Genomic DNA, 27,443 nt, shown 5'->3' with positions numbered 1-27,443 from the left:
CATTTGTTTGAAGGAGGCGTGTGCATTAGCTGGTCATCGTTCTCAGAGCGTCTGTCTTCCCGGTAGCCATTATGTCTTGGGGCGCCCTTCAGGACGATTCGGTCTCCTCCAAGAAGAACTAGATTCTGGTCAGTAACATGCAACATCGAGGTGGGTCGGAGATTTGCTTACGTAGTTGCCGTTCAGCTTCTGTTCCTGATCCAACTGACTGTTCATCTTATTGATACGAGGACGGAAGTTGGTAGGGTCGCGGCGGAAAGTAACGTCAAGGTTCTTCAGGAAAGTGTTGCAGCCGGTCAGAAGCGACTCAGGGTGTTTGCACGGGCGTCGACACCAGGCTGGCCATCGAAGACAATGACTCTGTCAGCCAAGTATGTGGCCATGATGAAATCGTGTTCGACGATGAAAGCCGTCTTCTTGGCATGCATGATGAAGCGCTTAATAACTCGGGCGGCAATGATACGCTGCTCAGAGTCCAGGTAGGCAGACGGCTCGTCAATGACGTAGATGTCAGCAGGAATACCGAGGGCAAGCACGATAGCAACACGCTGCAATTCACCACCGGACAAGTTCTTGACTTCTTGGTCAATGAAGTCTTCGAGCTTGAGGGGCTTGACAACATCAGTCTGGAACTGGGGCGACAGGAATGCCGGACGGATCTTCTTGAAGAACAGCTGACGGACAGTTCCGTCGAACTTGGGGGTGATGGTCTGGGGCTTCATGCTGATCTTCATCTCTGGGACCTTCTGGGTGCCGTCGGGCTTCAAGGCACCGGCCAGAAGCTTACAGAAGGTCGTCTTGCCTGTTCCGTTCTCTCCCATCATGACGATGATTTCCGAATCGGTGAAGTCGCCGGTTTCGATGCTCAAGTGGAAGCCTCCGAGAGTCTTCTCCATCTTGGGGTAGCTGAAGGCACGGGCCTTGTCGGCCATGAAGTCGTCGGCGCCCTCCGAAAGACGGAAAGTCAGAGATTCTTCGCGGAATCGAAGGTTTTCGGTGGGGATGTGACCGTCAAGGAAGATGTTGATGCCTTCGCGGACCGAGTGAGGAAGGGTCACAACACCGTAGATGGCGGGTCTACCGTAGAGCACGCAGACGTAGTCGGAGAGGTAGTCGAGAACAGACAAATCGTGTTCAACAACAATGATGTAGTTGTCGGACTGAGACAGCGAGCGGATGATACGAGCGGCAGCCAGACGCTGCTTCACATCCAGGTACGAGGAAGGCTCGTCGAACATGTACACATCGGCCTTCTGGACACAGACAGTTCCAATGGCAAATCGCTGAAGCTCACCACCGGAGAGCTGGTTAACCTCACGATCCATAAGATGTCTAAGCTCGAGAACATCCAGGACCTCGTTCAGGTTGTCAAGCGAGGCGCGGCCTTCCAGGAGGGCCCTGACCGACTTCTCGGGGCCACGAATAGCCTTGGGGATCTGATCGACATACTGAGGCTTGACGACGGCCTTCAAATCATCCTCGAGAATCTTGGTGAAGTAGTTCTGCAGCTCGGAGCCTCGGAAATACTTGATCACATCGTTCCAGTCAGGGGGTTGTCGTGGCGGCCCAGGTTGGGCTTGAGCTTGCCGCTGAGAATCTTCAAGGCCGTACTCTTTCCAATACCGTTGGTTCCAACCAGACCCAAAACGTTTCCAGGTCGGGGCATAGGCAGGCGGTGAAGCTTGAAGCTGTTGGCCGAGTATCGATGGGTGACTTGAGACTCGAGGTTGGTCGGCAGGTTGATAATCGTGATGGCGCTGAACGGGCACTTCTTGGGGCAGATACCGCATCCAATCTACTGCGTGTTAGTACTCGGCATCGCGGCGCGGCGCGACTGGCCCGGCTTTCGCAGCACGAGACCCGTGAGCTACATAGACTTACTACACGATGGTCAGCATAGGTCTTCTCATGGAGGCTCTAGAATGGAATGGCTTGAGCGCATACGTACCACAGAGACTCTCAGAGATGAAGGCAAGCTTGGAATCCGGGGCGACTTCGATACACAGCTTGCCGCTGCGGACAACGGGGCAAGCCTTCTTGCACTCTTGACGGCATTTCTGCGCAGAAAGATCAGCATTGCCGCGGCTTCCAGAGCAGGAATTCCTTCATACCTTGGGCTTGCACTGAATTTTGTGCGTGTCGCATTAGCATCGTCACATCCTGATGGCGGGGTAATTCAATATTTGGTGGGGTGAGGATTTTACCTTGTCAGAGTTGACAATGGCGATACTGTTATACGCGTGGTTAGCAAAGCGCCATTGGTCGTGGGAACTGATCTGGAATGCGTCGGCCAGAAAGAAGAAAAATCGAGCGTCCAGAGGTAAACGTACCGGGTGAGTTTGTCAGACATGATGCTGGCAGTTTTTGGCAGTCCTGGAGGATTCCGAAGAACAGTCGAATGTTGAAGGAAGAAATGCGCGTGGGCACACTCGGCGATCAGCGAAAAGGACAAAGAGGCAGGACTGAGTCACGCAGCAGGCGATGATACGAGCTGTTCAAGAACGAGGAAATCTCGCGTATCGCACAACGGGCCGCAAAGGATGGGAGAAGGTCTGGGAGAAGAATGAAATATGCAGCATGCCTTTCCTGAGCAGCATCCATAAGCCCTAGGCACCTAACTTTTTGGTGTGGGGTGATGCCAGTGTCCAATCACTTTGAATGTATTGCTGATTGGGGATGATCCTGCGAACCTTGCCCGACCTAGCACTGCTGCACTGCACTCACTGCCAGCCTGCTTCAAGCGACAGATACCGGTTTTGTGCCATACCATTGATGTATTTAATAATACTTCGGTATAGTTTATACTAGACATCGCAATAAATAAAAACACGTACATACTTAGCAGGTAAGTTTTCTACCTTTACCTCCTCGAGCTATAGGGACTATAGGCACTGTACCTATTCATGTAGTGAGCATGCCTTCAATTACTCGATCCATCCTGCGGAAGGTGTAGATGTGTACCACTCTCGCATGTAAGTAACTTAAGTCTTATACTCAACCTAAGTGTAGTAGATAAGGTAGGCATAGGCAATATTGTGTTTCCACCAAGCTGTTCGTACAACCGTGGAGCTACGACTGTGCCTATTGGCATGCAGGTTGGTTGGTTTTGATAGAATAATGCGAACAACAAACTCCTACCGCAAGCAGTTGTCCAACGGGTAGCGTTGGTCTCTTTGGCCAACCTTTTGTCGTAGGTCCCTGCAAGTGGTATTGTTTTTGGGACTGCCCATGGCTCATTTCCTACGGAAGTCTGGTAGGGTTTACCTATTGACTAGGTACTCTCGTGAAACCAGAGAGCGTGTCGACGCCGGAGAGCAAGAACCACACATATATGTAGGTAGATGAATGCTGGCAATAAGAGTTACCTTCGTTATTAACCAGTGAGTACTTAGGTAACAGAGACGGCCAAAGCTCTCATCGCCGACCTTCTGGCCACCAAGAGATGAGATCACGTGGACAATGTAAAGAAGAAATGGTAATGTTTTTAGTAGCCGTGGCCCGTTTTCTGTAGGTCATAACTTGAATGCATCTCCATAATCCGCAAGCCACGGACGGGGGTATGGAATCTGATCCAATGATGAGGCATTCTATGGTTGTGTTCTTCTGAGTCTACATGTGTCTGTCTACCTGGTAACCTAGTTGGTCGCTCATGGACAATCAAAGAAAACAGCAGGTGCCGGAGAAGGCGAGGGAAAAGATATCGCATAAAGAAGCGACCAGGTGCGTTGGTTGGTTGCTCTGTGTGTGTGTGCGCGTGTTTTGAGAGCAGTTGACTCGAAAGCGGCCAGCTTTGTTCGGATGGTTGATGAACAGAGACGGACGGGCATTGTACAGGCCCTTGAGGCCCGGCTCGCACTTTGGCGCTGCAACCAAGCACTCTCCCCACCAACGGACGGCGTACCTAATAAAGTGCAGCCTCAGACCTCCTCACCTCCGACCTCCGACCTCCCAAGGACTGGCCGGACCCAAAAGACCCAAGAGACCCAAGCTCAGAGCATTGGTGCCAGCCCCGCTAGATCGGTTTAGGCTTAGAGCCTTTTCTTCTTACCCACCCTGCAGACCTGCTCAATTGATCTGATTGATCCTGCCTGCCAGCAAAAAAGATCCAAACCCATTGCCCCCCAGAATTGGAACAGAACGCCCTGGAGTCAGCACCTAGGCAATCTCAACACATCACCACCACACACTCTCTCGTGTCGTCGGGGCCTCCCCTGCCCTACCAAAAAATCCCCCAGGAAAGTCTTGCTCTTAGGCTTTCTGGTCTACTTCTCCAGGTGGCCCAGTTGATGAATTGTAAGTAGCTTTCCTTGCTCTGAGCCGATGCCTGCTCGTTCTGGCCGGCAAGGCTGGGCTTTGCTGTTCCGCCTGTTCAGTCCAACATGCAGCATCTATCGCGAAAACTATCACATGTAACCCTGCCATCGAAGGCTTCAAGCTCCCTGGGCTCTCTGAAGTCGTCGGGCTCGATGGATTCAGCTGTTCTCGATGCCATGCAGTCATCAGACACGCTCTGTCGCCCCGTCCTGCTGACCAAAGACCGCGTCTGCCCTCTTCCATCAACCAGCCTCGCGATCCATCCGGGACCATCACTATATGCGCCAGAGACCCTTGAGAGCTTGATTCGCGCTCAATCCCACATATTATGACTCTGATACGATCGCCAGTGCTTGTTTCCCTTGGCTTGTGCTCGTCTGACCGCTCTGACCGTGTCTCCTGCTAACCTAGTCATCTCTTAGGCATCTCGAAAGAGTGCTATCAACTCCCACCATGTCGAGCTCGCCGGAGCCCAGCTTAGCCAATGGCCACGGCTCGCCATTGGAAGAGTCTAGTGTATCGCCCGTCGCCGATGGCGCCCAGAGTGACAGCGATCTTTCCGAAGTTAATGAAACGGTCGTTATTGCCCGGCCTCGCGGCTCCCCGTCCGCGTTCGATCACGATCACGACTCCGACGATGCGAAGCCAGATTCCGAGCCTCACAAGGCCGCCGAGTCCAGCGCTGAGGAAGACAATGATGTTTCCGATGACGCTGACTTTGATGTGGAAGATAGCCCCGTTGCCTCTCATAGTGACGCTGCACAGGAGGAGAGATCAGAGTCCAACGACTCTCATCGTGCCGCGAAACGAAAAGTTGGCGCCGGGGAGAATGAATACATTGCAGCAAACCCAGAGCTCTATGGACTGAGGAGAAGCGTACGTTGATGGAAAAATTTTCTCCCTCTTGAATCTAGCTGACAGAGACTATAGTCTCGCCCGACTAAGCAGCCCAAACTTGTAAGTTGCCCTTCCCCGTCGCTGTCCCGACACCGGCTTACATTACAGATCGACTCGGATGATGATGAGGAGGAGGAGGAGGAGGAGGAGGGATGAGTCCGAGTCTGATGTCCCCACTAATAGACGTTCCAACAAGAGACGGCGGGTAGAACAGATCTCTCAACAGTGTAAGTCTCGCCACCTAGTCGAAACTACAAAGTATCGACGACCTTGCCGTCCTATACAGAAAGAACTCGACTAACCAATCGACAGCCTCAAATAAAAACACCCCCATTCGCCAATCAAACGCCGACGATTCCGAATCTGATACGTATGGCGGAGCCCGCGCGCGGTCTTTCCAGAAAAAGGCTCGCCGCGAGCAAGCTCAGTCCCAATCATCGCACCTATACGCCGAGAAGCGCTGGTCAAGTCGAGCTGCCACACGCCAAGTCCAATACCAGGAATCCGATGAGGATGATGACGAGGATGAGCTAACGCCCAACCACTGGGCAGGCGGCGAAGAAATGGCTGACGACTCCCCTATATCGAGAAGGTTGTCGGACACCGCGTCAAAGACGGCGGCGAACTAGCTGTGGACGCCTCCCGGGATGATTTCGAGTACCATATCAAATGGCAATACAAATCACACCTGCACAACACATGGGACACCATGGACGTGCTGCGTGGCTACCGCGGAGTTCGCAAGCTCGAAAATTACTACAAGAGGACTATCGAGTACGAGATTGATCTCAAGTTCGCTGGCGATGACATCCCACCCGAGACTCGCGAGCAGTATTTGTTAGATAAGGAGCGTGAACAAGACGCCCTGGAAGACTACACCAAGGTTGAGCGCATCGTCTCAGTACGCAGTGGCGATGAAGGCAAGGAGTATTTTGTCAAGTGGAAGGGCTTGACATACGAATGCTGCACTTGGGAACTTGCTACACTCATTCGCGACGACGCTCAAGACAAGATTGATCAATTCCTCGACCGACAGGCACGATCCTGGACGTCGGACAAATCCGAGTCAAACCCCAATACTCGTACTCAGTTCTTGAAACTTGAGAAGCAGCCCAGCTACATCACCAACGGCGAGCTCAGGGGCTTTCAGCTTACGGGGTTGAACTTCCTAGCCCTGAACTGGTGTCGCGCGAATAATGTCATCTTGGCTGATGAAATGGGCCTGGGCAAAACAGTCCAGACTGTGTCATTCCTCAGCTGGTTGCGCAACGAACGCAAACAGGAGGGCCCCTTCCTTGTCGTCGCGCCCCTTAGTGTCATTCCCGCTTGGTGTGACACGTTCAACCTGTGGTCACCGGATCTCAACTACGTTGTGTACCTTGGTAATGCGGAGGCACGCAGCACCATCCGTGAGCACGAGCTATTGGTCAACAACAACCCCAAGAAGCCCAAGTTCAATGTTCTCGTCACCTCCTACGAATATATCCTGCAGGATGCCGACTTTCTACGCAGCATCAAATGGCAGGCCCTGGCTGTTGACGAGGCCCATCGTCTGAAGAACAAGGAGTCGAAGCTCTATGCCGAGCTGGTTAGCTTCGGTGCCCCGGCCAAGGTTCTCATTACCGGTACTCCGATCCAAAACAATTTAGCCGAGTTGTCTTCCCTTTTAGATTTCTTGAACCCAGGCAAGGTCGTGATCGATGAGGACCTGGAAAACATGATTGATGTCAATGCGCAAGCCAGACTGCAAGACCTTCACAACTCTATTGCCCCTTTCATCCTGCGGCGAACAAAGGAAACTGTCGAGACGGACCTGCCCCCGAAGACGGAGAAGATTATCCGTGTCGAGCTATCAGACGTACAACTTGAGTACTACAAGAATATTCTCACCCGAAACTATGCAGCCCTGAATGAAGGCAACAACGGCCAAAAGCAGTCGTTGCTCAACATCGTCATGGAGCTGAAGAAAGTCAGCAACCATCCTTACATGTTTCCAGGTGCTGAAGAAAAGGTCCTTGCTGGCAGCGAGCGCCGAGAGGACCAAATCAAAGGTCTCATCACGAGCAGTGGCAAAATGATGCTTCTCGACCAACTGCTAACCAAGCTGAGAAAAGACAATCACCGCGTCTTGATCTTCAGCCAAATGGTCAAGGTACTGGACATATTGGGTGACTATCTGCGTCTGCGTGGCTATCAATTCCAGCGGCTTGACGGAACGATTGGTGCTGGCCCACGACGACTGGCCATCAACCATTTCAACGCCGAAGACAGCCAGGATTTCTGCTTCTTGCTGTCGACCCGCGCTGGTGGTCTCGGAATCAACTTGATGACCGCTGATACGGTTATCATCTTCGATTCTGACTGGAACCCCCAGGCTGACCTGCAAGCCATGGCGCGTGCTCATCGAATTGGCCAGAAGAAACCTGTCACGGTCTACCGCCTTGTGTCCAAGGAGACAATCGAAGAGGAGGTATTGGAGCGTGCGCGCAATAAGCTTCTCCTCGAGTTCTTAGCTATCCAGGCCGGTGTCACAGATGATGGCAAGGCTTTGAAAGAAGAAGCCAAGCAGAGAGGCCTGAGAATCGACGAAGCCAAGTCGGCCGACGATATTCAATGGGTACTCAAGATGCGATCGCAGAAAATGTTCGAGCAGTCAGGCAACCAAGAAAAGTTGGAGAAGCTTGACATCGATTCCATCCTCGAGAATGCTGAGATTACCAAGACCCAGTTCAGCGACAAGATGAACCTCAGCACAGGCGGTATTGATTGGGACAACTTCATGCAGTATACCGATGTCAAGGTGGACGATCTCAATCTTGACTGGGATCAGATTATTCCCGCCGAGGAGATAGCTGCTATCAAGAGCGAGGAGGAAAAGAAGAAGAATGCCGAATACCTTGCTAAAGTCGTGGAGGAAAGCGCTCCGAGGCGGGCTGCTCTGAAAGGCGTCAAGAATGACGGCGATACCGAAAGAGCCGAACGTATGGCTAAGAAACGGGAGCGGGAGCAGCTGAAGCAGGATCGGTTGGAGGAGCAGCGTGCTTTGCTATCTGACCCCAAACGGCCGCTGAACGAGAAGGAGACTCGTAACCTCATTCGAGCGTTCATGCGCTTCGGTCACATGGATGACCGGGCGGATGAACTGCTTCGTGACGCTCGACTAAGCGACAGAGACCGTGACTTCATCAACGACACTCTCCATGCCCTCTTCCAGGCGGCTCAAGATGCCATGGACAGACAATTGGACGAGATCCGCGCCCAAGAGCAGCAGACCAAAAAGAAGATGACCAAGAAAGACATCAAAGCGGTCATGTTCGACTTTGGCGAGGTGAAGAAGATTAACGCTGAGACGATCCTCGAGCGACCTCCTCAGTTGCGATTGCTCCGTCGCGTGGTCAAGGAACAGTCTGATTTCCGCAATTTCAGACTGGTCGATGCGACCAAGGCTGCCCACTACAGCTGCGAATGGGGTGCAAGAGAGGACGGCATGCTGCTCGTCGGCATCGACCGTTACGGTTTTGGAGCGTGGACTCAAATCCGAGACGACCGCGAATTGGGTATGCAGGACAAGTTCTTCTTGGAGGAGCACCGCATCGAGAAGAAGCAGGAACGCGAGCACACCGAGGTCAAGGCGGCCAAGGCCCCAGGCGCTGTGCATCTCGTGCGCCGCTCGGAGTATCTGCTCTCTGTCTTGACTGCTGTGCACTCTGGCGATGTGAATGCACAGAAGGTGGTTGAGAACCACCACCGAAACAACAAGAAATCGGCTCATGCCATGGCGAACGGATATAGACGCTCTGATAAGACCAGCGCGTCGGCCTCGCCGGCACCCCAAAGCATCAAGAAGATTGCACACCATCGAGAGCGTGACAACGACCGTGTTCACGCGCGTAGTGAGCATCACCATCGCTCCCGTAGCAATGTGGCCGAAGGCGGTACACCACGTCCCGACTCCAAGCGCAAGCATAGCGGAGAGATGGACGAGCGGAACCGGAAGCACCGAAGATTGGAGGAGCAGAAGCGCTCTGATGACGATATGAGAGATCCGGAAACGGATGACGACGATGACAAGAGAAACGCACCCATCATCGCCGCTCTCATGCAGCCCATCTGGTCGCACGTGGAGAGGGTTGAGTCGTGTACGAAGGTCAACATACCCATCGCCAAGGCCAGAGCCAAAGTTCTGAAGAATGAGATCACGGCTATTGGCAACTTTATTGAAGGCCTGCATAAGAGCTCGGGGCTATCCGATCAGCAGCTCGCGGACTTGAAGCCCAAACTCTGGTAAGTCCCCTTTGTTTGCTCGTGACGACATCTGGTCGGTCTTGCTAACTGTACTCTAGGCGGTTCGTGTCTAAGAGAATCCCGGCGTCGGACAAGGACAAGCAACCTGGCAAGTCGGACAAGGACAAGCCTGCAGGCCCCGATCCGAACAGGATGACAGGACCCCGTCTTGCTGGTCTCTACCAACAGCTGAAGCAGGCTGAGAAGCAAGGCGACGGTGCGAAGGGCAAGAACGGAGAGACGCCTGTGGCCAACGGATCTTCTCGGGGCGAGTCGTCCAAGCCCAAGCACTAATTAACACAGGCCCGGGCGGGCGATGGCCCGGGCTCCCCTCGTCCGGCTAGCGGCATGGTCGCGGCACAGCAATACAGCATCCCCAGGCGTTACGGTTTGGTATCGTATTGATCTCGTCTTCACCAAGGTCTGGAATTACGACATGACATACCCAGCAAAAGCATCGATTTATAGGACTTGGGGCGTTTTTGGGTGGGATCTGCGACAAGCAGCAGGTCCAGCGTTTGATTTATTGTTTCTACTGTACTGGCAGCCATCTAGCAGAGGGCCATGGCAAGGTTTGGCAGCAATGGACTGGCCTGGACGTGTACTACTACTAGCAGGCGTACGGGCTTTCGCCGCCTGAACTTGGTGTCTGTTCCTAGCTACCGGCCGTTGCATGCTTGAAGAGGCCACAAGAACACACAGACATGCATATGCATGGTAAAGGAAATGCGGCTACGCTAAGCAGAATATCAGTACATATAGTGTGTATTCGTTCTCTTAGCTACCGGGCGCGATGCTTTCCTTGCTCTGCCGTCCGCTTGGGGTGGCACGGTGGAGAGGTCACTAGAGAGAGAGGCTCTGCATCTCGGGCTGGACGGAATCCAGCCTATTCGCTTGGCAAGGGCGATTGATATGTTATAGATTCAGACACTGTCATAAATAAATCGTCATCATTAATCAAGATTTGATCTCTCGACACCGTCCTTACTCCTTTAGAAGCCTCGCTTAAGTCGGTCAGTCAGTCCAGTCTGTCGGTCACGACTCCACTTGCCTGTGCCCGGACCGGAATCAACTTGGGCTATTCCACTCTTATGAGAATTTTCCCACCCGCCAGCCAGTCACAGTTTGCGCTGCCGACGCTTTCTTTGCTTCCGCCTTAGGCTGTGCTAACGCCAGACCACAACATCTCAACAAGTAAAGGTTGATATCCGATGTGGTGTAGTGGCTAACATTACACGCTCTCATTGCAGATCCGTGTAGCCCGGGGTTCGATTCCCCGCATCGGAGTACGATTCAGTTTTTTTACCCTTTTTTTATTTCTCTTTCCAGTCTACCCTTCCTTATGCCAGTCAATGATCTCTACATATAGGAGGGGTAGATAGGGATTATTTTATCTCGGCATCACATGTATATAACCAGACGTGACCCTTCTTGGATGTGCATGAGGTCTAGCTTTCTAAGCTGCTTTCGGGTTTCGGAATGTCCTTGGTCGTTGGCATTTATCGGTGAGTGAGTCCTCTGTAGCTTTTGGTTACGGGCAATTCGCAGTATTGTAACGACTAGATCAGTACGTATGCAATCAGCTGTATGCTTTCGTGTAGATGCTTTTGGAAATGAGGTATGAGAAATAGGAACGGGTTCGTCCGGAGGAAGACGTCCTATTCTCCTACTTGTTTGGGCCAGCAAGTCTGGTAGTTAGTGAGTCCGGGGCCATGGCTAAATATCAAGTGGACTGTTGAGTGTCAGTTGTCGACCAGCAGTGATCTTATGAGGCTAGCAACGAAAGCTGAAGTTATTCCCTTCGAGATGATGTGGTGTACGGCAGTGATGCAGAAGCCTCTTGGCTGTCTGCTCCTTCATGATCTGGGACGCCGTGCTACATTCCACTGTGGTTTTGATCTCTAACATATTGCAGAATCTCAACATGCCGAGTCTCAGATACTGCGAGCCGCTCTACTTTGATATGGTCTCAGAATGCAATGGCTCAAGTCCCTTATGGGCTCACTCTGCTCTCGGTGGGCTCGACAACGATGTAAGGCAGGTCAGTTAGGGGATGGGAACGGTCTCATAGCAAATGATGTGACGAGAACCTTCAAACTGTAGGTGCAGAGGCTTGAGATCAGAGCCACACGATGGTGGTAGATAACAGTGTTTTCCAGGTCCAGATACCTCGGTTCATGAGTGAAGACATACATATACGTGTCCTGCGGCCATGAACGACTTGGGTTCGGCGGTTTGATACCTGGGATCTCCAATACATGTGCAAGCCAACTCCAGGTGAGCAGTGTGTGAAAGGGTGACCTGCTTCTGGACGTGGAGGGACTGGAATAGGTACATACTTACCTGCTCAGGCAGCAAGCACCCACCTGGCTATTGACCAATGCCTATTGTATCTACCTACCTACCTACCCTACTTATAGCACAATAACAGCAAGATATCTCAACTAACAGAAACAGCACCGTGGTCAAATTGGAAGAGTGCGAGACTTGAAATGATCTGCTAACATAAATAACAAAAGCTACAGGTTCAAGCGGCGAAAACGGACCGGCAAGCCCAGACGGAACGGGCTTTGCCTTATCAACAACAACACCACTGAGATGGACACCCCTTCCTCTCATAAAACTCGGCAATAAAGAACAAGAAAAACCCAACAAAAACCAACAACGTCAAAACATTGACACTTCTAACACGGGCTTCGCTCGTTGTTACGGATATGATTTAACCCCTCTCTGAATCATACCTCCCGGCCGAGACCATGGAGCAGCCAGGAGGTACAGGGAGGTTCAGCACGCCATGTTGCTGGCAATGGAACAGCCGCAAGGCACAGGCAATTCTGAGCGGAGTACACCTCCGTCTCACCCGAGGCAGATCCTTGATCTCGTCACGATACCAAGTCCGCTGAGTAAGTACATGATAAAAACCCCCTCCCCATCTCTTCCAATTGACCATGGTGCTGTTCTGTTCGTCGTTTTTCTTCTTCTTTCTTTTTCTCTCTTTTGCCCTTTCTCTCTTGTTATCCCCCTCCTCTTTGGGCAGCCTACTTATCGCTGCTTCCTGGTAGCATATCCCCTTCCTTCCGGACACAGTTTGGTGGGTTGTGTAGGCCAGAAAAACACAACCACCACATGTATTGAGATCTACGGCACCTAGCTCAACGTCCCCGGCGAATGGGTTTGCCTGTAGATCCGATGTCCATGTAGACTGTTCTGCGATGGTAGCTGAGCGGATCGGGCTGTGGGAGGTGCCGTGGTCAGTATCCGAGCATGGAATGCACGATGCAACGACACCCACGCTGGCCTTGATGATTCGACCAGTTGAACCTCCGGTGAGACTGAGGAATGCCGTTGGCTTTTACTCAATCTGTGGTGGTATGCAGGAGCCTCGTTGTCAGGCTCTGTTGTGTTACTGCTCCGGGGGCTGTGGTTGGCTTCGCCAGATTGTCGTGTGGTGGGCCTCCAGCATATTTGGAGAAAGGAGGTCATCAATAGCATGCGAGGCTGCACTACACCAATGGTTGTTATGTATAACCCTCCTTTCCCGTAGACATCTCAAGACCGAATAGAAATAAATAGAAAGGCGTTTCCACTCTACAAGTAAATCTTTTCTCTCTTGGTCTCTCCTTTTCACGCAAGCAACCCTTTGCGAAGAGATTCTTGTGGTGAACTCTTACATGACTGGCTCTCGTGTCATTACACCACGTCCCTACTCACAACGCGCGATCTATCATTCCTTCAAAAGTCTCCTCCGGCAAGCTGGTCGATAGAGACTACCTACCTACCTAATATTAATTCACCTACCAACCACCACCACCACCACTCCAAACCATGGCCACCCCCCTATCCCTAGCCAGCCCCTCCCCGCTAGCCCCCGCCCCGACGACGCCGCCCCCTGCTTCCTCTGCCAGCGCCCGAGCACGCGCCTGATAACACGGAGCTCGAACCGCAAGCACAACGGCGGCCGGCCCTACCACAAGTGCCTGCCCTGCGGCAAGTTCCTCGCCTTCGCCGACGAGCGCGGCAACGACCCGCGCAACCCGGCCTGCCCCTGCGGCCACTCGTCCAAGACGCAGCGCGCCGGCGCCGGCGCCTCCGGCGGGCGCCTCCACTACGTCTGCCGCATGGGCACCTGCGACTTCAACGCCCCCTTCGTGGACGCGAGCGGCGCGCAGGTCCGCGTCGTTGGGGAGGAGCTCGTGGGGCAGATGGCTGGGCTTAGGATTATATGATGATGAAGGGAGAGAGGGGGGAGGACATGCTGTTGGATTATATATGTTATCATGTTCAGTTCACTTGGTGAGGGATTATTAGGTACTTATCGTGACGATTTCTGATGGTGTACGTGATGGCATGGCTTAGTTGACGGCCTCTGGAAGTCCCGTCGGAGACATGTTCGCCGGTACACGTTGCAGGACACGGATAGGCAGAATGCTGTTGATGTGCTGATTTTCCCGGTGACACTAGGCGTCCCAGGCAGACTGATGAACACATACATAGCACACATACTGAATGAGACCACGACCACAAAGCGACCGCAATGCAGGTGCTCGACTTGATCGCTGTCCTCCTAGTGACGCTTCTTCGCCGGCAGAAGTTCTGTGTCATGGCGGGGAACTCGACCCTGAGGAAACCTATTTTCACTTATCAGCCGGCTCAACATTCAGCTATGTTGATGTACAGTCACTCTGAAACGGCTTGTCACTTGATTGTGTCATTTTTCACCGCCTCTTGCAACACAAATGGATGACGAATGTCAAGTCAGGTGAATCGAAGGCAGATGCCGTCGATTGAAGGAGCCATATGCATTTCGCTCTATCGTTGGTCTAATAGCTTGCTCACCTGAGCCCGGATCCCGCTCAAAAATGAATCCCGGGAAAGCAAAACCCCCAGGTGCATGATTGAAGAGCAGGATTTGGTATCTCCCCCTTCGCCAAAAGCCATCTCGGCTCATCAAACGCCAAATAATGAAAAACGCCATGGGATCCTCCTCTAGGATGTCGAGGATCCTCTCATGCAATAATGGGGCATGCAGAAAGTCCTATGTACAGTACATGTGCTCCGATATATATACGCAAAGATGCAGGGTAGCCTCAAGGCCAGTAGCCGAGACGATGAGCGAGCACAGCCAGTCACTCGATAAGGTTCGCCATACCTCGTGGTTTCGAGGGAGGACTGATAGTAACCTCGGAATGCGCTGATCCCGGACGGGATGACTGCGTAGGCGTAGTCGGAGGGGATTGGTGGGCGTTGGTCTCCTGATGGAGTTGCGAGTTGACAGCGTCCTGGGCCTTCTTAGAGTCGTACTCGTAGTCAACTCGCTTTTGCCGAGTCGTTGTAGGGCGCAGGGTGAATTCGGTACGGGCGTCGTGAGGCCGGGAGTCCTTCGCTTTGTCTGAACCCGCCGAACGCTTGACCGGCAGCTTGGAAGAAGGCACGGCGGCAGCGGCCTTCGTGGCCTTGAAGGAAGTTTTGACCGTTGCGGCCGGTACTGCTGCCTTCTGTGCTGCTTTCTTGGGTTGCCGAGGTTTCCTTGGCGCGGGCTTCTTCGCGCCTTTAACGGCGGGTTTGGCGTCGCCAGAGGCAGCTGTCTTGGCTCCCGGGAAGAGGATCTGGCTCTGCTTTGATCGCGCGGCAGGCTTCCCAGTCGGTAGAGCGTTCCGCATCTTGGGACTAGCAGTAGGTGTGGGGATGCCCTGGACCTTCTCGATCGACTTGGGCTTGGCCTCGACCGGCGTAACAGCTCGCGATTCGCTCTTGACTGTTTCCGAGGCGGAGAGGCTCGGGGATGGAATCCTGACCTCGAGTTGGGAGCTGCGTATGCTCTTCTCGTACTTCTGGTCATCGACTTTGACATCGTCTCCGTAACTCTCATCCCAGTGTGGTAATCCAACCAAATTGGCCACATCGTCGCATTTTCCCCGTACCACAATATCCCAGCAGTCCCTCAGCTCCGCTCCAGTGGGCTCGGGATCCAAGTTAATCCACACAGCGATGCCGTCCTTGCGCTCCCTGGTGACTTTGCACATGTTGCGGACGATTTGGCGTACACCGGGGATTTTCATGCTGGTGCCTACAACAATAACAGCATCCGGCCTTGCGCGCGTGTCGGCCTTGACCACGTTGGCAATGGCTTCCTCATCGGGGTTATACTCATTGTAGAGAACCATTCTCGGGCGTAGTTTACCGATGCCATGGCTGCGTTTGCCGGCGTAGGAGGTGCGGATGGTGTCCATCTCTTCGCAGTTTTTGCAGGGAGGCGGCTCAGGCCCATGGAAAAGAGAACCATCGAAAGGGCTGGTACTGTTGCATTTGGAGCATATCATCTGCTCGAGCCCTCCATGAAGCTGAACCGTCTTGGGCCACGGGCCTTTCTCGGGTAGGGGAATTTGAGTCGCCAGCGGCTTCATAGCAGTATCGATACCGTCCACATTCTGGCTATACAGGCGTAGAAGACGACCCTCCTCAGCCAGGGTCGCAAGCATGTGGTGGAAAGGGGTAGGCCGGGCGGTTTTGGTCTTTTGAGCCAACTCTCGAACCATGTCGTGAAAAGACGAGGTGGAATCGTCGTGCTTGTAGACCGAGGCATCGAATAGCTGCTGGCCAGAGCCTTTGAGTTTCTGGTCTTTGCGAAGCGTCTTGAAAAGGCCGTCAGAAGAACGAAAGTCCGGAACTGTGCACGAAGAAAAATAAGTCAGTAAAGGTGTTCGCAAAGGGGATCGTGGTCGCCACGGATCAGAGCAGTGGGGCGCGCGTGTGGTATGCATGCACTTACTTCCAGCGGACACGGAGATACCAGCTCCAGCAATGACGACGATCTTCTTCTTCTTGCGCAAAGACGATTTCAGTCGATCTATGAGCTCTTCGTCCTGCTGGTTGTCTGTGTAGCCGGCCTTCAGGTTCAGATGCTCTGTGGTCCGGGGCTTGCGCTCCACCTTTCGTCGCTTCGGGGGCGGTGGGCCATCTGGGTTCACGCAGATAGAATCTGCGTCCGAGGAGTTCTTCATTGGCGAGGTGCTCCCCGAGGGCGCAGTGGATATCGGCGAGAGATATCGAGCGATAGCAGCGCGAGGTATGGGAGAGAGCGAGGGCGACTTGGAGAGTTCGGAAAGTGGAGAGGATGGAGGATCTGAAGAGGGAGGTTCGGATAGATCTGAAGACGAAGAGTCCATGGTGGTGGTGGTGGTAATTATTTTATGCGTGGTTGCGAGGCCGACAATGGGCCAGTTTTTGGGGGTTGATTGTTCTTAGGCCGACAGAATCGAATAATCGTGCACTAGTTTCAACGGCTGCTGGAACAATCGAAGTGCGCAATAAAGAAGGGCGGGATTCACGTGGGTGCGCCGCTGGATTGAGTGTTTGTTATCCCACCGTGGTGAGGACTTAAAACGAAGGAGGACAAGCCGGTCTTGGACAGCCGAAACCTCATTGGGTCGTGATTATGCTGGATTGCGGAAAGAATGCACACAGTCGCGTCTCTTCTGGCGACCAAACGACACCCACGCGCATATATATCGAGGGTGGTTGTTGTCGGAAAGAGCGTTCAGACTAAGCGGCGCGAGAAGAGAGGGAGACGGAGACAGAGACGGAGAGTTGGAAGTTGGTGCTGAGGCTCCTTTGCTTAGGCTTAGGCTTGGTTACATAGTTTGGGGGTGCGAAGATCTGCGTGTTATGAACACGGAGGAGGTGTGGGTGGAACCGTGGACAGCGAGCAGCCGCCGCTCTGCATGGGATGGGGGGAGGAAACTCGACTGGCATCTATTTATTGTTGACTGAATGGCTGACCCCTTCTTTTTTGCTCTTCTGCCCTTCTGCGACAGGGGCTATCGCCGAATAGGTACATAAGAGATGCTGACATTATTTATTTTGCTCCATGGCCGACCCCGTTGATCCCACGTGCTGTTCCTCCTCTATGCCTATGTATATGCAAAGCACCCTCGGATGATAGGATTCACAAGAGAATGGTGCTTCCAGTACCATAAGCCAGAGGGGGTTGTACTCAAACCGTGGATGTATGAATGAATACATGAACGTTAATTGATAGCAGTGCAGTACCTCAGCCACAGGTTCATGAAGAATGAGTATAGATTAGGCCGTATGTCTCTGCGCGTGTAGGTATTTACCCTAACGGCGGTCCAACATTGAAATGAGTGACCGACTGAACTGGCTGCACAGTCGAGTCGGAATGAGCAGTCCATGTATGCAGGCGGGCATCAAAGGTTAAATTGCTAGTCGGTAAGTGATCTTCACTCCATACGTTCGCTCGCTTTGCCAAGCGCCCCAAGGTTAAAATAAAATGTACGAGACCCTAACCAGCATCTCATGTCCAAACCGAACACCAAACTTTCCGTAGGTGCTTTTTACCGAGTCGGACTCTGTCAGCTGAGGCATGATGAGGCTGTCGTCAATCTGAGAAGTGCTGAGTGCTGAGCGCAGCAGCGCCGTCGTACAAGCCATGTACCTGTGAACACAATGATGCAATTTGGATTTTGGCGACCAGGGGAAAATCTAGATTGATATGGCCGAACCGACCGCTGGATCCGTTGCTTTGGAAACTGACCCTAGAAGTGGGCCTGGGGGAAGCATGTGGCGCTGATAGGTGTCTATCCGTCTCACCCCTGCCAGCTCCATATGTGTGTTCCATGTCGGACGTGGCTTGGTCGCGCCTAACGGACTGCGATACGTACTTACCTGCCTTCAATGTTCCATCTCTTGTCGGCAGAGAAGAGGCCCGTGTGTTTGGTGGATTCATTCTCCTTCAGCCTTGCGCATTCATGCTCGTTGCACCCCAGACAGACCTTCAAATATATCAACTTTAGACCCCGAAAACCCCTAGTTTCGGCTCATTTGTAACTCGGGTCGTACAGTCTTGCTTTTTGGATGGCCCCAGCTCTGCCAAGTGCATAGATGTATCTCTCTTAGCCACTGAAGGGTAGGGAGGCTGACCCCCAAAACAGAAGGCTGAATAAACCCAGCAGGACAACACCCGCTGCACTCTGGGTCTGAGCTGATCATATACTCACTCGCCCGACCCATGTCTTCTGAAAAGATGCCTCTAATTCTCGATAACCCAATGGAAGGGGCGGCTATGCAGGTCGACTTGGGTGACGTGGATGACCTGTTTGGCGACTCGGTGCCCCTGAACCTGCAGGCCCGGCCCCCGACCAAGCGCTTGCTGCTTCGCCTCGACGAGCTCAGGAATCGTGGCAGTTGCCAGTATGTAGTACCGTGTGCTGTCTCGTATCATGGCTGAAGCTGATACCTGTATAGAGGCCTGGCATGGTCCAAGTCCGGCACCATCGCCTCCATTGCTCCAGATGGTCAAGCCCTGGACCTACGCTATATCCGCGCTCACCCCAAGGACGCAACATGGGGTCTCAGTGAGCCCACACGTTGTGCCGTCTCTCCCAATATTTCCGGGGGCCCTATTGTGCACATCTCGTGGGCTCCTACCCAGTCCTCTGAGCTGGCCGTTATCGACGCTGCTGGACGGGTTCTGATACTCAACTTCAATACCAACCTCAACAAGATGTACCCGAGTCGCAAATGGGACGGAGACCCGGTAGATGATCTACACGCTGTCGTGGGCACGTATTGGATGAACCCGATGCCCTCACATAGGGGTGTGGTGAGTGGGCTCGTCTTCTGTTCGTCCAAACCCCTCGACGTGTCACTGACTGGCGTGCCAGGGAAACCCGTTGCATGCCCCTATCGTGAAAGATGGCCAGAATTACCAGATCGAGACAACGCTCGTCCACCAACACGGACCATTCCATCCGAACCCTACTAGATCTGCTTTCTTCTGTGTTACCACGAACGGATTGCTCAAGATGTTTTGGGCACAACCAAACGGCAGAATCGACGAGACCCCCTCACGAACTAGAGAGTGTCGGCTCGGCAGACGACCTTATCACACACGCTGCCATATGCTCTGACCCGAGGTGTAAGTGAACAACGTATCACTGCTATTAGGTTGCTAACCGAGTCCAGGGAAATGCATGTTTGTCGCTCTTGCCACGTCCTCTAAGCAGCTTCAGCTGGTTCAAATGCAACTAGACTGGGGAGCTACCGGGAACAAAGGGGCCCCTCCAGGGAATCTGCAACTTAACCCAACGCTCAAGGCCAAACACGTAATAGCCTCCAGTTGGCTTCCCGGTGGAAGCAACGAAACACCTCTCGACTCGTCTATGACACAGCTGTCTCATATCAAGTTGCTGCCCAGCGCCTATGACCAAGGAACTAAGAATGTCTTCCCCCTTATCGTTTTGACAGTGCGGTCTTTTGTGCCACCTTCGGACAGCCCATACAGCCAGGAAGTGCAGAGTATCATCGACCGTTGGGAAGTTGCCTTTGACCAGCCGCAAACCCTCCACCCTTCTTTCGAACAGCTAGGATCTAGAAGAAACAGTGTCGGCGCTGCGCCCCCTGTACGTCTCCCCTGTAACCGTTACGTTCTCGGCGCTAACCCGCTCGCAGATGGGCCCCGGAATGAAGAGACTCGATCCTATTGTCATCAACAAAATTGTTACAGGTATCCACATGATTCGTATGGGCACGATAATAGCCTTCACATATCACGACGGAACGACAGAGTACCGAGACCGAGGCACACTGGCCGAGACTTGGAATTCGCACAACAACTTGGACCGCATCTCTTCCGTCCATGAGGCTGGTTTTACGCAGGGCGGAGAGCCGACATGTCTACAAACAGCTATATCCCCAACGCATTTCTCCGTGGTGCAGCTATGCGAGGACGGGAAGGTGAAATGGCATCCGATCCATTACACCCTCGCAGACCCCTCTGCCATGAGTGACGGTAAGACTCTTATTGCGCCATGTTCCATAATGATGAAACCTAATGGTCAAACAGCACAACAACAAGCGGTCGTCGCTGCGCTCACCATGTCCACCGCCCAGGCTGCCACGACACAAAGCAACATCGACGACATCCTTGCTGTAGCAAGATATTTTGTTGGTAGAGAGAGTAAGTCGGCCTGAACCCGATTGCAGATCTGGCCCCTTATTAATAATATAGAATTTGCCGAACAATGGATCACAGAGATGTGTCGACTGATGAGAATCTCGGTCGATTACTCGGAGGAGGCACACCATGACAGCCTGGTTCGCAACAACCTTTTGCAGCTTTGCTTGAGTACGTTAAACAACCTGGGATGGAACGGAGAGTACCAACCGCGAACCTTCCGCGGCAAGCTATCCATGTTCGCTCTTCATCTACGCAATATTGTTATCCTCATCACGATTGCAAGCAACGGATCAATCCAATTGAAGAATAACACTTCGCCGCTCGACGAACCAGGTAAGTCTCTCTCTTGGGCTAGCTAGACACTTCTGACGTGGCCGACTGCAGAGGTTGTTGACGCCCTGGCTGGCTGTTGCAAATGGTCCATCGATCTCTTGTGCTGGCTGGCCAACTCGCTCTTTAATCTCCTGGACGATGCCAAGTTCCTCGGTTTCCTAGAATCGCGGCAGAGCTTCAATGAAATAACGGCATACCTTCTCTCTAAGAACGAGGTCGCTCTGCACATGGTGCTCTCTTCGGCTATCCGGGGGCTTCTCTCGGCCGTCTGCCGCCGCATGGCTGTGCTGCAAGGCATCTCCCAACGCGCGCTTACCTACTATGAAACACGCAACGCCAGCGGCTCCAAGGACGCCAACGGCCCTCCGGGGACCAAGAGCAACGGGCCGCCCGCGGCCCTCCACCTGGCGTACCAGAAGATGTACCGCTATACGAACGCGTCGTTGATCAACGTGGCCGAATTCGACAAGCTGCTCACGACGCTCGGCGCCGACATCCGTAAGCAGTACAGCGACTCCTTCGCCGAGCTGGCTAAGCGCGCAGCATCGGCGGCGCAGCAGCCCAACAACAGCAACAACCCGCAGGCCCCGAACGCGCCCAAGTTGAACCCCGGCGAGGAGGCGGTGAAGCGGGCGCAGACCCACTGCGAGCTGACGCTGCTGCTGGCGGGCAGCCTGCCGCCGCCCTTCCTGAACGTGGCCAACAAGTTCTTCAAGACGGACCTGAAGGAGTTCCGGACGCACACGGACCCGGCCAAGCTGTTCTTCGCCGATTACGGCATCCTCGAGGTGGACGACGATGCCCGGGCGCTGGCGGAGCGCAGGCAGAAGGGCACGAGGGTCGACTTGTTCAAGCGCGTCGAGATCTACCGGACGAAGGAGGGGTCGTCGGCAGCATCGGCGGGAGGCAGCGGCAGCGGCAGCGAGCAGGTGCAGTGGCGGAGATGTGTGAGATGTGCCAGCGTTATGGAGGATGTCCCGACGAACAAGCCTGGTATTACTTTTGTGCTCAGTCAGCAGAGGAACTGTTCGTGTGGTGCGCGCTTTGCACTTTTGGGAAAAGGTGAAGTTTTTGGTTAGTTGGAGAGAGGCCTTTGAATATATATTGGATTCCAAGTCGACACAAACTCTGCGTGAAGTAGAAGGGTTGGGTAAAGAAAATGAAAAAGGAGAGAGAGAAAAAGGGGGAAAAGAAGAGAGAGAAAAAAAAACGAACCGAACAACACCGTGATCAATTGGAAGGAATAGGGGGAGTTGCTTACTCTAACCAACGCGTTCCTCTTGACGAGACCGAAGTCAACGTCCTAGTAAGCCCGAGGCTTACATCTCCATAAGTCGCGGACGCTCCCCTTCACGACTTGCGCTGTGAGCTGCTCCGTGTTCTCGGCCCACATCACCCACACACTCCGCCGCCCCATGGGGGACGGAGGAAATTTACAGGGTGCACTACGGCATGCGCACGAACTTCACCACTCCTGACTGCACCGTCACCCCCGACCTGCAGCTTCACCAGTGTAGTATTTTGGTAGCACGGCGTGCTGACCTTAGGGACCCTCTTCGACGCCTTTCCGTTAGAATGTACCGAAAGGTAGAATTTTCCCCGTTTGAACCGATGGCCTCGCTAGAAATCTATGTTAGCAGATAATTCAAGTCTCGCACTTTTCCAATTTGACCACGGTGCTGTCTCGGTTAGATGAGATATTCTACTGCTATTACAACTCAAGTACCTAGGTTAGCAGGTAGGTAGGCAGACAGTGTTAGCAGTACCTGGGTAGGTAGGTGCCTACCTTATGTACCTTACCAACAGGGCATCTAGCTGGGGCATTTCCACGTACAGCTCACTGAGGCTCGAGGTCCAGCCAGTTTAATAGTAGTACATGTAGCTCGTCATAACAACGGCCGATCTATAATGCCCCGTCAAACAGCCCAGGTCACCAGGGCCTCCTTACTGTCCTCCCGTATGCTATTTCGCTGGACGGGTAGCAACATGTGACACCAAATTAGGGAGGGCCTTCATCACCCCGAGGCAACATCTAACAGTAACTTGGCTACGCTTCCACAATGTATGAATGAATATATCACGACATATATGAGCCCAGCACGTAGCCTGGAGACTGCCCATGGCTGGCCTAGAGACCATGACACCACGATGCTCAGTTCAATTACTCCGGCCTTCGTGTGCAATCTCCAGACCACCGCCACTCGCTACTTCCCACTTGTGTACTTGGCCTACTCCTTCACACCAACCACCACCTGCCAGGAGCATGGCTCTCTGATCTACTTCCCTGCCGAGTCCACAGCTAGAAGAGGTCCGAAGAGAAGAGGAAACGAGGGAGGAGGGAAGGGGATAGAGCGACCACCCAGTCGCCCAGTCTCTACGGTCTTCTTGTGTCACCATGATGAACATTCTCATTTACATGAAGGTAGATATCTAACTTAATAATTCTGAGATAGACACGATGATTCCTCTCACGATGTCGAGTATAATGAGCAGCCACCTCGGTTGCTTCCTATATCAACCCGATACCATGCGCCGCACCAATGCTCCCCAAGCATCTCCCTCCGAGTGACCTGTGTGTAATGAAATTTTTGGATTTTCCAAGCCGGCCTTATATGTCCACCTATGCTATAGGGGTATCCTATCTTCCAAACCCATCCGTACTAAAACTATGCTGTCTAATTATTATTCGCTTTCCTTTCGGCAACATATATACCTACAGTGTACGGAATTAGCATTGGGACAAAAAAGGGTGTCCATTGGCATACGGAAGAAGGATGAAAAAGAGAAGGACTGGATAATAGGATCGACGTGGATAAGCACTTGCATACGGAACAACCGCAGGAATATGAGGGAATAATTGCTAAAATAAAAGTCGCTTACACGAATTCACAAACACCTGTTCACCTTCTCTATGCTACCGTGTCGTAACGTACAGCTGCCTCGATTTATTCATGGCTCCATAACTAAAGCTCTCTTTCGCTGACCCTCGCTCTTTTCGTGGTGCAATGTCTTCATCACGAACTCGTAAGTCATCATCGTTACTGTCGCAGCGGGGACGGCGCGCGCCATGTTGACACCCATGCCCGCGTAGAAGGCTCCAGCCCCCTCTTCCACCAAGATGGTGCGAAAAGTCTTGACGATGCCTCTATATTTCGGCTCCGGAATTCCATCGGGGCCTGCCTTCCCTCCACTAGCAGTCTCGGAAACACCTAGACCCTGCAGGTATTCTATTCCCGGGGTTGGCCTTCGTTGTGTCTGCAGCCTTGTGCGTATAACTTCGTGGGGATAGGTCGCAGAGCTGGCCATAATTTTCGACATTATCGAAGCCATCAAAACGCCAAACCACTGGTCTTTGAAACTATCGTTCGTCTCGCCCATTCCTTGGCCGGTGAACTTCTTGCGCAGGAACTCGTATGCCGGGAACTGCACTGCAACATGTGTAAGGCCCAGCAGAGCGGGCGCGAGTCCTGAATAGAAAGACCTGAATCCCTCCGTGGAGTACATTTTGCGAGCGGCATCTAGCGTCGAGTGATAATGCCAGGGAGAACTGGTGGGTTTCGGTTGCCTGCTGCTGCCCGATTGGGACATGAGCCTCGTCTTGATAACCCATATTGGGTTGGTCACGATGGTGCTGCTTGCACCCGCGATTATGGAGGAGCAGAAGTTGACAGCGATCGGGTTTCGAACCTCTGCCTTCTTTGTAAGGTAGTCTTTGCTTTCGTTGTAGACGGTGAACCACACGGCCCATGTCGGTAAATAGCCCAGCACGATTGGCCCCAGACCTCGATACATGCCGCGCACACCCTCCTGCTTCCAAATAACTCTTGCTGTCCCGACTAGACCATTGTATATCCTAGGGTGGTGGCCTCCTTTCGACTTGGACATGGCGACAAAGCCGCCCTGGGCCTGGAGCTTGGTTTTGATCACATCGAGGGGGCAGGTGGCCACGCCAGCCGTGAAGCCACCGATGGCGCCTGATAGAGCATTGAACTGCGTGTCGGAGGCATTAATCGTCCAATTCTGCAACAGAGTCAGATCACGGCGGTCCAAAGCCATGGCCGGCGAACCTGCTGTAGGCTGGGAGTTCGATGTAGCGGAAGAGAACAAAATCCCATACTCTGTTTGACCGGGTTCGGGGCGGCGACGGTGCGGCGTGTGCGGGGGATGAAGCCCACACCAGTCCGCTTCGACAGGAAAGTTACCGTGTGACGAAGGCCATTGGCGAAGTGACGGGAGGAGCTGGCTGCACTGCGAAAAGTCGGCGAGCGCGTTGCGAGGCGGGAACAGAGAGTGAGGGGTGAAAGTTGGCGGTGGTGGTTGTTGGAGTAGTAGCGCAGGTGAACTAGGTAATTGACGGTTGAGTAGAAAGTGCGGAGTGCAACTTCGACTACTGGGCTGGAAGAAGCAGTCCGGACTCGCTCGCGCTTGCTTCTGAGGTAATCGCCAGCACTTCCCCGGCTCTTTTCTGCACCGCTATAAAGTCGATACCAGGGTACCTGATGTATGTATCCAATGTGCGTGCCGGCAGGTTGCGGCGATTACCGGAGCGTGCGTGCGACAGTCGAGGAGAATGTCAGGAACGGGAAAAGAAAGGGGAAAAAAAAGACGATTTACTGAATCAGGAGAAGTAGACTTGACGACTGTCGGGCTGTTTTCTAATTTAGCTAGGTTAGGTTGGTGAGAATTGGTGTTTTCCCAGAGGCGGAGGATTTATTAGGTAAAAAGGCAATCAATCAATCCAAATCCAATCTATCTTACCAGATGGCCAGTTAAGCTTTGGTTTTATCTTGATTCATCTCCATCGGTTGTTCAGCTGGTTGCTGCATACCTAGGTATGTATACATCAATACGACTACCTAATACTATGGATTCACATAGCCCGCACGAGGGCAGGTCTGTGTAGGCAAGTGACCTCATCGTGCAACGGCTCCGCTATCTCATCAAAAAAGTCGCATAGCGAATAGTACCTGGTAGCATTGGCAGCATTGGCAGCAACCGGTAAAATTGGCATAACTGGCAGGGACCCGACTTGCTGATCTTTTCTCTCCGTGCTTACCTCACCCACGTCGCCTGTGGCGCAATGCGATAATGGAATAATGCAGTATTCGCCGTAGTGCGGGATAATCGCATTATACAGAATAAGCGTTGTATACCGAGCACCACTTGGACCTCTTGGTCATTCCATTACCGTTCATTCAATGAGCTTCGGACAATGAGGAATAGTCAACATGCAGTATTCTTTTCTGATTCATTTTTAACGGCGTAAAATAATGTAATACTGGAGTGATATGCACCCAAATCCTTACCCGATATCAATCTACAACCGACATGTAGCTCGGCTACTGGCTTCAATTGAACTTTGAAAGGACCCCGCCATCTGCCCGCCAGCTGGCCGCATCGCCCAGCGCTCAATTTGCGGATCCCCCGACTACCCGTAGAAGCTTTGATACGAAGCTGCGATTTTGAAGGACCTACAATATCACTCACTCGAACGACGAGACATCAATTCACCCCAACCAAACCCCTGCCTACCGCCATCATGTCTGCCTATCCGAGTCTCGCGCCTTTTGTCATGAAGCGCCCCTGGTTGCGCAACATGCTCAAGCCCGTCGCCAACTGGTACTCCAACGCCGCCGGCTACCGCCAGCTCGGCCTCAGGTACGTCCTTTCTACCGAATTCCTCCCCCAATCCGCACCCGCCAATTGAGATCGCCCGCCATGCGCAATCGATGCTGGGACTCGAAAAGGAAATGAGGAGGAACGAGCGGAACACGCTTTGCTGACTACGGAAAATCTTGGGATTGGAACAGGGCCGATGATTTGATCCTCGAGGAGGACGAGCAGGTCCTCAAGGCTCTCAAGCGCCTCCCGCCCCAGGAGGCCTACGACCGCGTCTACCGACTCCGCCGTGCGGTGCAGTGCTCCGTTACCGCCAAGATCCTGCCCAAGGAGCAGTGGACCAAGCCCGAGGAGGTGAGACTCGCCCCCTACTATTCCCCTTCTTTCGGGGGATCCGGCAGCAAGTCCAGAACGAGATACCCCCATTGGAACAGATTGGGCAATTCGGAGGACAGAAAGAGCTCACCAGCATGCTAATTCGGGTCAATTCACAGGACACTCCGTACCTGAAGCCCCTCATTGAGCAGCTCAAGGCCGAGGAGAAGGAGAAGGAGGACCTCGACTCCCTGACCATCATCAAGAACCACTAAATCAAACTACGGCCGCCCAGATTTGCAGTGTGTCAAAGGAAGATAGAAGTGGGTTGGAATCCAGCCAGCACCTTGGGATGGGTCCGAGAGAAGGTGTAGACTAAAGACAGAAGCGAGCAAGCAAGCTTTGTACAATAGGCCGGAAATAGAGAACCTACCCGTGACGACATCCAAAACGCCGTTTTTGTCTCGCAAAATACTCCGCAGAAGAAATACGCAGGAGGAGCTTGCCTGGGTGTGCTATGAGACCGCGCCTTTGGCAGCTGTGGAAGGTGGAAGAGGAGAGCTATATACATCAATAGACTGCTTCGACTCCCTATTCATTTGCATGCGGATTTACTCATCTCGCCCCTCAACCACTCCTATTTGGCTTTCTGCAAACCCTGGACCTGAAATCGCAAAGCGTAACCAATGGATATGCGTCCTCG

General features: G+C 53.0%; 8 protein-coding genes across 8 annotated transcripts; 4 read left to right on the top strand and 4 right to left on the bottom strand.

Annotated features, from left to right (window-relative positions):
• Window positions 1–88: 88 nt before the first annotated feature.
• PG997_004660 (Fe-S cluster-binding ribosome biosynthesis protein) lies at window positions 89–2,350 on the bottom strand (the record flags this gene model as incomplete). The annotated part of the gene is made up of 8 exons (XM_066808975.1): window positions 89–118; window positions 172–273; window positions 333–1,612; window positions 1,642–1,795; window positions 1,887–2,057; window positions 2,112–2,123; window positions 2,205–2,229; window positions 2,331–2,350. 8 exons carry the CDS (start codon window positions 2,348–2,350, stop codon window positions 89–91), a joined length of 1,794 nt encoding a protein of 597 aa, XP_066672593.1.
• Window positions 2,351–4,767: 2,417 nt separating this feature from the next.
• PG997_004659 (Chromodomain helicase hrp3) lies at window positions 4,768–5,840 on the top strand (the record flags this gene model as incomplete). The annotated part of the gene is made up of 4 exons (XM_066808974.1): window positions 4,768–5,190; window positions 5,245–5,271; window positions 5,395–5,438; window positions 5,498–5,840. The coding sequence occupies 4 exons, from the start codon at window positions 4,768–4,770 to the stop codon at window positions 5,838–5,840; spliced, it is 837 nt and encodes a 278-aa protein (XP_066672592.1).
• An 80-nt stretch (window positions 5,841–5,920) lies between these two features.
• On the top strand, window positions 5,921–9,789 carry PG997_004658 (SNF2 superfamily protein; the record flags this gene model as incomplete). The annotated part of the gene is made up of 2 exons (XM_066808973.1): window positions 5,921–9,495; window positions 9,555–9,789. 2 exons carry the CDS (start codon window positions 5,921–5,923, stop codon window positions 9,787–9,789), a joined length of 3,810 nt encoding a protein of 1,269 aa, XP_066672591.1.
• Window positions 9,790–13,289: 3,500 nt separating this feature from the next.
• Window positions 13,290–13,844, bottom strand: PG997_004657 (uncharacterized protein; the record flags this gene model as incomplete). Its single annotated transcript, XM_066808972.1, has 2 exons — window positions 13,290–13,750; window positions 13,808–13,844. 2 exons carry the CDS (start codon window positions 13,842–13,844, stop codon window positions 13,290–13,292), a joined length of 498 nt encoding a protein of 165 aa, XP_066672590.1.
• Window positions 13,845–14,621: 777 nt separating this feature from the next.
• Window positions 14,622–16,661, bottom strand: PG997_004656 (NAD-dependent histone deacetylase SIR2; the record flags this gene model as incomplete). Its single annotated transcript, XM_066808971.1, has 2 exons — window positions 14,622–16,162; window positions 16,265–16,661. 2 exons carry the CDS (start codon window positions 16,659–16,661, stop codon window positions 14,622–14,624), a joined length of 1,938 nt encoding a protein of 645 aa, XP_066672589.1.
• A 1,877-nt stretch (window positions 16,662–18,538) lies between these two features.
• PG997_004655 (mediator of RNA polymerase II transcription subunit 16) lies at window positions 18,539–21,885 on the top strand (the record flags this gene model as incomplete). Its single annotated transcript, XM_066808970.1, has 8 exons — window positions 18,539–18,705; window positions 18,760–19,117; window positions 19,179–19,377; window positions 19,480–19,916; window positions 19,966–20,305; window positions 20,360–20,473; window positions 20,525–20,806; window positions 20,858–21,885. 8 exons carry the CDS (start codon window positions 18,539–18,541, stop codon window positions 21,883–21,885), a joined length of 2,925 nt encoding a protein of 974 aa, XP_066672588.1.
• A 1,870-nt stretch (window positions 21,886–23,755) lies between these two features.
• Window positions 23,756–24,862, bottom strand: PG997_004654 (uncharacterized protein; the record flags this gene model as incomplete). Its single annotated transcript, XM_066808969.1, has 1 exon — window positions 23,756–24,862. The coding sequence occupies one exon, from the start codon at window positions 24,860–24,862 to the stop codon at window positions 23,756–23,758; it is 1,107 nt and encodes a 368-aa protein (XP_066672587.1).
• Window positions 24,863–26,345: 1,483 nt separating this feature from the next.
• PG997_004653 (uncharacterized protein) lies at window positions 26,346–27,015 on the top strand (the record flags this gene model as incomplete). The annotated part of the gene is made up of 3 exons (XM_066808968.1): window positions 26,346–26,464; window positions 26,617–26,779; window positions 26,920–27,015. 3 exons carry the CDS (start codon window positions 26,346–26,348, stop codon window positions 27,013–27,015), a joined length of 378 nt encoding a protein of 125 aa, XP_066672586.1.
• Window positions 27,016–27,443: the final 428 nt, after the last annotated feature.

The sequence above is a fragment of the Apiospora hydei genome (assembly GCF_038363865.1).
Source record: "Apiospora hydei strain CBS 114990 chromosome Unknown utg000004l_segment0_segment0, whole genome shotgun sequence".
NCBI classification, from domain to species: domain Eukaryota; kingdom Fungi; phylum Ascomycota; class Sordariomycetes; order Amphisphaeriales; family Apiosporaceae; genus Apiospora; species Apiospora hydei.
This window is presented reverse-complemented; position numbering and strand designations above follow the sequence as displayed.